At 30.9% G+C, this 11776-nt stretch overlaps 1 protein-coding gene and 1 long non-coding RNA gene across 5 annotated transcripts in view; both read right to left on the bottom strand.

The window, feature by feature from the left end:
* Positions 1-235: 235 nt before the first annotated feature.
* LOC148628705 (uncharacterized) lies at positions 236-3076 on the bottom strand. Its single transcript, XR_015924267.1, has 2 exons — positions 2998-3076; positions 236-452 (listed from the first exon to the last, which is right to left on the bottom strand). It is a non-coding gene; the product is annotated as an uncharacterized LOC148628705 (long non-coding RNA).
* Positions 3077-3823: 747 nt separating this feature from the next.
* Positions 3824-11776, bottom strand: part of LOC148628704 (uncharacterized) — a 96199-nt gene continuing 88246 nt past the window's right edge. For 2 of the 4 annotated variants that reach the window (XM_088592811.1, XM_088592826.1), the window contains 7 exons: positions 10957-11061; positions 10680-10722; positions 9135-9208; positions 8411-8500; positions 7641-7670; positions 6992-7059; positions 3824-5370 (listed from right to left, as the gene is read on the bottom strand). In XM_088592811.1, the coding sequence (XP_088448937.1) occupies positions 5358-5370; positions 6992-7059; positions 7641-7670; positions 8411-8500; positions 9135-9208; positions 10680-10722; positions 10957-11061 (423 nt within the window). In that variant the 3' untranslated portion in view covers positions 3824-5357. The remainder of the gene's footprint in view (positions 5371-6991; positions 7060-7640; positions 7671-8410; positions 8501-9134; positions 9209-10679; positions 10723-10956; positions 11062-11776) is intronic. The other 2 variants (XM_088592812.1, XM_088592820.1) reach the window with 2 other exon arrangements.

Below are 11776 nucleotides of genomic sequence, written 5' to 3'. Positions count from 1 at the left end.
TGTGTGTGTGTGTGTGTGTTTTATTCAATTCATTTTCAAGCAGTAGAAGTATACTTTCCTGTAGTATTTTATGTCTCAGCGAGTGGTTTTATCATATTTCATTTAGGGTTCTGCATTCTCTATTTTTTTAATTTACTACTGTAATGATGTTGTGTTGGAATACCAAAACAGTCAAATTTAGATAAAACAAACAATATATCACCATTTAACATTCAACCTCAAACACAACTTGTACTAAATGGTAAAATTTTGTAACAAAGTACACTAAAGTAACTAACATAAGTCGATATGCTAAAACGGTTTGGTGAGTTCTTCTTCCACTCTCATTGCTGATTTGTTGATTTGACTATCGTGTCCTGGTACACCTCTTTTTCCGACACTATTGGCGTGAACTTCATGGCTCAATCTTACGAAGTTATATATGTTATGAAATCTGTAAGGGACTTTCTCTTCTGTACAAATGAGAAAGATGTCATAAATGAACCTCAAGTGGAGGTATAGTAAGAGAAAGGAAGTTTGAGTAAAAGTAGTTTCTTTTCTAGAAGACTAATGAAAAAAATGGCATAAATAATAATGCAACCATAGTGCCCAATGTCGTGTCTTGTGTGTTTCAATGCATTGCACAACTGATATCAATCCTTTTTAATTAGTGGTATTTGTGTGGACTGACATGCATGATATCTTTGATGACAAGTAATGAACCGTCATGTAAATCCTATATGTTTTTAATTTTGTTGAGGACGATATGAAGGCACACATGGGTTGATATTTCCTTCTGTAAAGCTAATGATTTTTTAGTCAAGTTTTTTTGCCATTACTGATAGGTCTACCGGAAGATTGGTTCTCCATTGACAAAAGTCTTGTAATATTTCGGAAATGGAGAACTTGAGGGTTCTTGATCCCTGGTACGTTTCATTAAATGCACAATCAGAATCATGGATTATCAAATTGACACATAGCTTTGATGAAATGCTATATGATATATTTGCAAAATTTAAAAGATAACTATAGTGAACACTAAGAGATCGTCCATAAGGAAAAGTGGACTACTACATAAATCAGGTATGACCACTTTAAAAGCGCATACAGCGCCACACGAAACCAATTTCAGAATAAAAACTAATTTGGACACGAGTAGCTATGTAATCAGAAAGCAACAGCTGCTTTATAACTGAAGAAACATATCATCTATCACATGTTATCACATTCTTATTGTGTTTCGTATCATCATTATCAGTTAAATATGCAATAAATATATTAAATTTTGGTGTTGTTACTGGTACTGTTACTTAGAAATCCATGGTTGAAACTCCTAACATTCTATGGGGTTCCGATAAGGGCCAACAACACCTATGTAAACTTTCTGCACATCTATTTGTCTTATTGATATCCTGGTGTATTTTGAATACTCTTTCACAATGGACATTTAGATACACAGCAAATAGGGGCAAATACCTGATCTTAAACCTAAGGGACATGGACTTCTACGTAGTGTTTAAATAACCAACGAATGCATTAACCAATTCAAGTCATAACATTGTAAAAACACCTCCAAAAAATCGGGTTACGAAGTAACAGGTGGTGTACAATTGAATTATTACCTCACCGAATGAAGTCCAAACCTGATAATAGCATTACAGGGTAATTAATGTAGATATTTTCTCGTTTTGGATGACTGTTGCACTAAAAAAATATTTACGACGGCAAAGCTCATAGTTATAAAATATCCAAAACGAATGATATCGACACCGGATAATTAACTCGAACGCACAAGAATAACATGGGACAATAACAACCGATAATTACCCATAACGGATAATAACCACCGGGAATTTTTCGGTGGAAATACAACCACGAGAAGGGGATGAAATATTTGATTACATGCTAGAAGTAAGTTGAAATGGTATTGCCTCAGACCAATTATTATTATGAGGTTGCAAGCAGCAAAGAATACAGAAACATATTGATGAATGCTTAGTATCATTAATAAAACTTTCCATCAGAGTTTCAATGAAAAGTCATTTGTATCGATTCCTTGCACCTCATGTTTTGTGCACAAAAAAGTGATTTGATAATGGCTTAGACGTTTTGGTACATGTACGTCTGTAACACAAAGATTAATTGAGTTAAAGAAATAAGACATTTCAAAGAGCATTACAATTTATTTCTTGTCGACATTGGCATGGCTAATGATATAAAGACATGACAGGTAATTAGTGGTAATGATTCATGTGTTTTGGGGAAGTATTCAATAAAATGTATGCCGAAGCCCTTAAAATCGCTGTTCGATTTGGAGATGCAACATTAGTACTTAGCCCCTGCAATGCTAAAGGTCCATTCAATAATTGATTTGTTTACCATATCATAGTTTCCTTTCTTTTTTGGTATGACCCGATAAATGAAGAACTCGGTTGATGCTTCTAGAAATATACAGGACGTTTACCCTACTGATACACATGGTATATGCTCCTAGTTTAGTGGAGTTGGTGTTGCTCATTAGTTTCGGTTTCTGTATATGTGTTATTTATCATTAAGTTTTTTTGTAGTAGTGTGTGCTTCTTTTTTTCCCTGATTAGTTGGTATCTTTGGAATTTATTCTTTTGACATCCGTTTGATTGTCGTTTATCTTTATTTCTTTTCCCTTTCTGTGTACGTTTTTTTTTTCATTCTACTGCATCTATGGTTAACATGTATCAAAACACGATTTCAATTCTGTAACAATGTCGTTTTTGTATTTAGACAGATCGACAATTCATTTTCGATTACAAACTTTAAAAAATGATTTAGCCGCCCACGATTACAGTTGAGCCGTGTTTGATCAATTATTCGATAGTTTCCTTGGTAATATTTTTGTTGATGTGATAGTGGTTTTGCATGTTTCTTGTCTAGAATATAGCCACAGAATATGCGTTTCCTGTTCATGGTTCGAAATGTCGGTCACATTGATGTGTCAATATCAATTACTTGATTTGAAAAATTTTTGTTCCTTTCTCTCACCTGAAAGAAGACAGTATTGCAAAAGGAATATATTGAGAATTGAACTGTTCACCATTTCTTATTCCTTGTCTTTGTAACCTAGCATTTAATAAAATAAACTAAATACTTTGTAATAAATTATCTTTATTTTTTTATTTGTTAACTTTGTTAACATCAAGAGGAAAAAGCAAATAGTAAAAACAAATCTTTATAAAATATGCATATTTATTTATTTTATTTTTTTTTGTCAGTACATGATATATATATCAACATAAATTTAAAATTTTGTGAACGGCGGATTGATATTCTTGTTTTGACGTTTTGGCGGGAGAAATTTCGAGAGTCAAATTACCGAATTTATTTCACAGTGTGAATTATCGAAAACAATTACACTGGGGACATTCGGTAAACCACTGCTATCTATATAATAACATGAAATAACCAATATAAACCGCACAAGGAAATAAAGCCACTAACAACTCGAATCCATCAAAGAAAGGAAACATAGGCAAGGTGCATCGGTAGGGTAAGCGTCATCTGCTATTTTGGAAGCACCCGTCGAGTTTTCATAACAATTTAATCATTGGACTCGTGATAATTCAGAAGAGGAGTATAGTTTTATCAATTGAACATTCAAAACTTAAACCAAAGCCGATTTTCAATTCTTATTCAATGGATATCAATGACTGTAAATATTTTTGTTATGCTACTAGAAAGATCCTTATCATTAATTTATGTCTTGTAATTCTTAAACACCTATTGCGTTCCATCAAATATATGTAATTGCACGCTTTACAACGGCTAATTTGTAAAATAATAAAGAATATAACGCTAATATAACAAGATGTTTAGTTCAGTTTAATTTGATTAATGATAAAAAAATATTGTAAAATGTTCATCAAAATAAAACAATATTCATGTTAAACTAACTCCGGTTAGTTTTTTCCATATAATGAGCAACAAATGTTTAAAAGTAGGTTGTTTACCTAGATATTACTGCATTTTGCATTTATATTGAAAAAAAACATGCCCTGGGTAGAATAATTTGTAGCACTTTTTTCATGCATTAAAGGTTCTCCCTAGTCAAGATCTAGAAATCAAACATATACACGTGAAAATGACAATATTTTCATTATTCTGTAATTGAATTATGATCCAGTCCTTTTAAAACGCGTGTATACTATATACATTTTCTTTTTGTTCAAAACATATAAAAACATGGTTTTGGGATACATTGTTTATTTTGATTTGGGATTTTTTTCCAAAAATGCACAGTCAAGGGTATGCATTCCCTGAACTAAGACTCACTTATTTCACTTCAAAAAAATAGAGTAAAGTTTAAGAGTGAGTTTGCAAGATAAGGGTACAATTACCGAACTCCAATCCGATCCTTAATCAAGTCAAGTTCCAAAAAAAATCTGGCAATATAGATATTTCAGCATTGGAGCAGCTTGAACCGCAATGGTCCAGACCTGGTACAGGCTTTTCAAGCGAAATAGAGGGTAAAATATACGTTATACAAGCGCGCTTATTCTCCCTCTTCCATTTGGTGTTAACATACCGGAGGAGATTTCAACAAGATTTCAGAAGAGAACACTTAACAAATATTTTGGAATAAGATTCTCAATTCCATGCCTAGGTATTTTTGTCAAATTCTAAAATTACCAAAACTGTATGTGCATGAAAAATCATATCTTTATACATTTGTGACAAATGAAAGAAATGTATTATGAAATATGCAAAGTATTGAAATTTTCCAAAACTTCTCAGTTTATAAAATGTTGGAATGGTGAATATATCGACATTCTTATGTAAGTATGTATGTTTGTATTTTTGTGTAAATCCTTGATCTTGACTTTGGAAGAAATAAAAACGGCTTGTTGTAGAGCAAAATCTATATTTGTTTTAATTTAGAAATGATACCCGTTTCAAAAAAGGTCAAATTTATACTAGAGCAATATTGATTTTTATTGTTCGTTTGTTCATTTAAATAAAAAACCTCTAGAAAAATGTATTTGTATTTAACCGGCAGCAATAAACTTTTTTTGAATAATGATCCATCCTTATTGCATTATTTTGCTATTACTTGTTTGTTTAATACAAATGTTTTATTCTTACGTTTTAAATAAAGAAAGGGTTAGTTTATGCCCAACATACAAAGCTTCGAAGATAAAATTAAAAAAAAGAATTCTAGTCTACTGATTAACTATTTCACTTGATATATAATGAAGAAGAGAAGACAGCAATGTTGCTTAAAGCATATCACTTTTCGTAGTACATTAATGTTCATGGTTTATTCCTTGATTGCCCTTACATATAAAACATTTTTCTGGATTACCATTATTATTGCCATATTTCCTTTTTGTCCGTGGTGATGTCTCTTACTTTATGGACCTATAAAATCGAAATGAGCAGTTGAATATCAATATATCATTATTATTTTTTTTTATTATTTTTTTATTTATAATTTTGAAATACTATCAAATATAAATATACTATATTGTAACAATGTCTTCAATCTGAAGAGTGTATTGCAATCAACTTCAATCATTTGACACATCAATAAAATTATTTGTTTTCAACCACATCATATTTATGTGGATATTCAACGAGTATAATTTCATGTCATGAAAAATGCATCATTTCAAATAGTTGACCACGTACAGTTCTAAATACAATTGAAAACACACAAAATTAATAAAAGTCGTCTCCAAATTATCAGAATTTTAACATTTTACATTTTAACAAAATTAGAACCGCACAAGTAAAGAAAAGATATTGTGTCAATTTTAGAACATTAAGTACGTTTAATGCATTTCACAGACAATACCTTTCCTAAGAAGTTATTGCTCAGTTGAGAACTATGAATACCAAAAGACAAAAGTTATTATGCACAATAACAGTCCGTTCCGGGTTAACAAAAAATCAACTTTTCTTTATGCACCGTCTTATGTGAAAAAGTACAAAAAACGTCGATGATTGTCAATGTGGTCGGTCATCGTCGATGTTAAAACGTGTGCTTGAAAGCATTGTTTTCCGCGTCTTTTCTGTGTCAAATGTAAAGTAATTCCACGGTAGAGGTAAAATTCTGCGAAAGCTGTTAACAATTTGAAAGACGTTAAGTTAAAGATACATGCACGTGTGAAAAATAAATATGTTGCAATGAACAAGCAGTTATTTCATCGCCGTTGTCAATCTTATCACCATGTATATTACTCGTAACACATTGGTCCTCGACATTTCCAGGTTTGGCCTAAAAATCTTGTTAGGGATTGTACATTTATGTAGTGAAATTATTTCATTTTCCAAAAACATTTTGCATTGAGTTAATGGGGAAACAATGTAGACTTTAACGCGCTTGAGCCACAAAATGTTTAGGATAGGCACAGAATATGGTAGGTAGGTAGCAGGAAACAGACATATTGTATTTTTTGGCCTTTGGTATTTTATCAAATCGGCAGACCTCACAACCGTTTCTATTCTATTATTTATCATTAAGTTACAGTTACACTGTACGTAATAACATACAGTCCAGATTCATATCAAATGAATATGTGAGTTTAAAAACTAAAAAGAAAATACCAAATAACCCTATCTCTCCTCACTCTTAGATACTCTTGGCATTACAAAAAATGTCAATTAAACGATTTTCAAATAAGGTATGGTTCCATAATTTGCTTATAACTAAAACAAGGTATGTTGGATCGCAACTTTCTTGATGTCAAAGCGGAGACATTAGGATTAGGATATATGAATATATGCTGATTCGCTTTATTTCATAAAAAGTAATATTCTGAAGATTCGAAAAAAAATATTTTGGAATTTTGTATCAACAAGATATTAAAAGCGAAAAAATTATCGAAATATTTCAGTGATTTGTAAAGTTAACGAGTACACGAGAATCAGATTATAATTGTTGAGTAAGGGTATTTAATCCAACACACTATCATATTCGATAATATAAAGAAAAAACTTCAGACACATTTAAGTTGTATTACCTTTTGTTAAAACTCACTCTAAAAGTTGTGCAAGATTAACACTATTTTTCAGTTCTTTTTTTTTCTCATCTTGGAGGACACGCGACTAAAATATTCTTGAATAAGTATTCACTTAATTTTGTTAGAAAACTCTCTCATTCTTATTCATACAAATTTAACAACCTCGTTATATGCATGATTATGAAGTTAACACAAAACGTCTGCCAAAAACTTAAAGTAAATGTATTTTTGTCAGCATTTATAACTATTCTTTTTCAATCACTTCATTTATACTAAAAGTATCACTCTTAGGTAAGGTTCATGATTAAAATAAAAATACTGCAATTCTATGGTTCAATAACTTTCATTATGAATTACATAAAGAAGTGTAACCTTTCAGATATATATACGTTGACAATCTTAATGATCACATTCATGAATATTTTTGCATAAGCAAAAGTTGTTCTAATATTTAAGCTACATGAGAAAAAATAACGCATAATTGTTCCAGAATCGAACTATCTGTATTTCAAAAACTTAATTATTTGGTAAATTATTTCAATTGAAGAGAAATATTTTTCTGGATATCTTTTATGATGGAAAATTGAACATTCATCTATTCCTCTTGTTCCTAGATTAAACGAAATACGATATGATATATTTACCTTCACAAAATTAATAACATACCGTTTTTTTTCTTGAAACTGCACTTTTAATCTTGAAAAAAAGAATGTGCTAGAATAACTAGAGGTATAACATTTGTCGTCTACCTTCCGGTTATCTTAAAGTCACAATCAATGTGTCACTACATTTCAAGTGTCATAGAATTGAGGTTTTTGACAAGTGTTACTTACATAGAAGAATCTTTATTTTGAAGACTGAATTTTTTTTTTTGATTTACAAATGTAAATACACCAATCATATCCTCATTTTATTGAATTAAAAAAAAATGTTTGTGTCATGTTTGAAATTATCTTGTTTCATCTTCGAATATTAAATTTAGAAACTTTAAAGCAACCATAAATGAGGCGTGTGTCTAACCATGTTGATCGTACCATAAACTTTATTGCTTTCCATATCACTAGTTTCTTTGTTTTATTTTTGTCTTTAAAATACAAAAAATCCAAATTCCGATGTGCTGTTTCAAGGAACAACTTTTTATAAGCAACATTAGAATAAAAGAAATATGCAGATCTAAATCCAAAAATTATCGGTATACAAGAAGAACTCAATACTAAAAACCTCGAAATAGGAAGTCCATCACCGAGAGATTCTACCATGTGCAGTACAAGAAATAAAGCTCAGTTTTAGGTAATTTGAAATTAGTAATACTGCAAATTTGATAAATGTGATAAATAAAATTATTAAATTATTGGAAGGTCAAACAAATTTGACGACTGGGTAAATACTCACGGGGACTTTTGGTCCACAGTCAGTAAAATCATACTCATAGTTACCTTCTTGGAAATGTTCCAGGAGGTCATGGAACTTCCATATTTGACAGTATTTTCAACATCCCTCTGACTTGTCATTCTATTTGCATCCTTCTAAAGGTTTAAAACACAAGAAGTAACAATTGTGTTCACAACTTACTAGCAGTTTATTTTCTATATCAAATTAAATTTTAAAAAAAGAAGAAGAACTCGCTCAAAGATAAACAGTCTGGAAAGAGAACTGTTAGTCCAAGAGCATATAAACATATGGATCGACAAAACTGTATTGTCAAGTATTCATCTATAAAAAAATAGTTATATAAAACCAGACATATAGTCAAGTATTTATTTGTAAATATTAGTTGATTTTGAGATCAGTTTCACAGCGAGCCAAACAAGGTAATACTGTCTCTTATAATGTTCAAAACTGGCACAATTTTTATCATTGATGATGCATAGGCAGTTTAAATTGCGTTGTAAGTGGAGTTCGCTAATACTATAAACAAGTGTGCATATTTCAAATTCTAAAAACATGTTTGTGCCTTTGCATTTTGTGTTTTCATTTAATGATTGTTTTCGACCCAAATTCGTTTATATCCCACAATTGTTTTTGTTCTTACACACCCGATAATGATGATATCAGGCAAGAAAGAAAATTAAACATGAATCAAAAAGCTATAAAATAGGTATAAATGCTATGAACAATTCAGATAAGTGTTGTTCGAATATCTTTTTCTGATGAACTTACCATTATAATACTGCTCTCTTCAGTTTTTGTCATCGTACATGATGGGTCATTGACGGGTGTTTTTAATGTTATACCTGTAAAACATCAATCCATTCGTTTGAATTCGGTTATAATTGTATATAATTTAATTTCAAAGAAACACGCTTTCTGATTGGATAAAAATAATTGTCAGTCATTTCCATGATCAAATTTCGGAAAATGTAACTTTGACGTGATCAGCCTTTTAGCATATGGTAGAATCTCTTGGTAATGTATTTGGCTTCCTCTTTCGATAGTTTTGGTTTGGAGTTCTTCTTGTACACAACTTATATTTTGATTATGATGTTCCTGCATATTTGATTTTGATGCTGCTGATGAGAGGTAACTCCTTGAAACACGTGTACAGCATATCGAAATTTATAATTTATAATACTGGTATTTTTTTGTATTTAGAATTACTAGTTACTAGTTTACTAGTTAAAATTAGATACTAGAATTAAGTTATTAAGAATGACTGTTAAATTTTTTCAGTCTATTTGAAATAACCCCAATGCCTGTGGTACGCAGGTTATTTGGTGCCCACCATGAGCATTTAGGTTATTTCAAATGGACGAGAAAAATATAACAGTCATTCCTGAAATATCTGCGTAGCAGGTTATTATTTTTTTTTAAGTGTTCACCACCGGCATTTAGGAGATTATTTCAGTTAGACCGAAAAATGCAACAATCATTCCTTAAATATCTGCAATGTAACAACGACATTCTTGAAAAATAAACGAGTTTAAATAACCACATATGACATAAATTAAGTCTAAAAGCACTCTTCTTTACAAAAAAGTGGACACCATTCAGTTCGATTTTACATCATTCGAATTTTTTTATTTGCGAAAAAAGTGCCATATATATCTTCGTCTCACTTTGAGCAACGCATTTGGTGTATCGTATCATTAAGATTTGTTGAGATTTTGTATTTACGTCTGCTTTACGTTTTATTTATACTGTATTCCTAGTATTTCACTAGTGACGTTGTATGTGTGTTATTTTGACGTTGTGAACAGAATGTAAACGACTTACGTATGCTGTGAATGTGTTTTGTCTGTTTGTGGTGTTTTTGAGTAATTTATGTCAAAATAAAATGTTTATCGGCGTCTATACGTTTATACGATAGTGATGTTGATGACGTGAGGATGCAACCGAATACACATATATGTCTTTTAAATATTGGACGTATTCACTTTTAACGATCGCTCGATCCAGATTATAATTGTTACAGTGCAACACAACACGTTTCTGCAATAAGATTCCCTTCATGTATCAACGCTTGAGATCTACATCAAAGAAAACAAAATTCTTTTTTTTATATATAAAAAGACCAAATCTCTTTATTACAGCAGTAATATTAACCAGTTGGTGTTTCTTGAAAAAATATCCTGTCACTGGCCGATACAGTGTGTGTTCTGATACGTTTCTATATACAAAGGGTTTTCATTTTCAGATGAGATTGACATATTTCTGAAAGATTGGTCACTCATGTTCTAACTGCTAATCAAACTGTTGAAAACTTACCGTCACTTGTGAATTTTGCATCCGTGAAAACTTTTGTTCGGAGCTTAAAGATAAAGGGACATTGAAATCAGATTAAAATTACGTAAAATTATCACGATGACCATGATTTAGTTTACAACAATGCGAGAATTTTTTTTTTAAATCAATTTTTTGTCTATATTAAAACAAAATTAGATTGAAAATATTTTCCCCAAATTAAAGACGTTCTTTGCCTCATAATAAATTAAATTAAGTGATAAAATATCGGTTAATTTTAATGTTATCTTATCTCCCCTACCTTGTTGAAAACATTCCATTTAGAAGAACTGTTAAATGTAGAAGTTGGTATAGCATATTCATGTTGTCTGATTCTACTGATCGTTTTTCTTATTTCTTTCCTCACCTTAAGATGAAACATGTCCATTAATGATTTGATCATTATAATTCAAGCGGGGGGCATTTATTGATCGCACTGACCGTCCTTTTTTTCTCACCCGCAATTTCTCTTCAATTAATGGAATTTAATGAAACTTTCTTACCTTCTTTAATATCTTCTGCATGATTAACCCCTCAAGGGTTAGTATTTATTAGTAAACGCTATGAGATGTGTAACATTACATACATAACATATAGCTAAGAGAGTGATGGAGCAGTTTGTTACCCCAAGCCGTAGCCGAGGATGGCAATGTATTTTCAATGGGTAACAAACTATCTATCACCCTCTAAGCTAAATGTGCTTCATTTTCCATTGTCATTCTTTGTCAAAGCAAGTCCTAACAATCAGTTTTGTATGTTTGTCTTTTGTCATTATTTTCTTCATTAAAATTGTTTTATTTTCTTTCAGGTTTGCATTCATTTGAAAGTGTAAACGTAAACCGTGGATCACACTACTTTTTTCGGACCATTATTCAATGTATCGGTGGCGGACCTTTTCTCACCTCATAAACACAAATGTCAATAAGATGTTTTTTTTTAATTTTGTTTTGTTTTGTTTTTAAGTTTTAAGTTTTCTTGGATATAGTTATTTAATCCAAGCCCACCATATGTCTTTACAGAATTAACTACAACAACAAAAAACAAACACAAAAAAGTCAACAATGCAGTATTTTGACAACAAT

Source organism: Perna viridis, chromosome 1 (assembly GCF_037379345.1).
Source record: "Perna viridis isolate PV_CMFRI_1.1 ecotype Kerala chromosome 1, ASM3737934v1, whole genome shotgun sequence".
Taxonomy (NCBI): Eukaryota; Metazoa; Mollusca; class Bivalvia; order Mytilida; family Mytilidae; genus Perna; species Perna viridis.
This window is presented reverse-complemented; position numbering and strand designations above follow the sequence as displayed.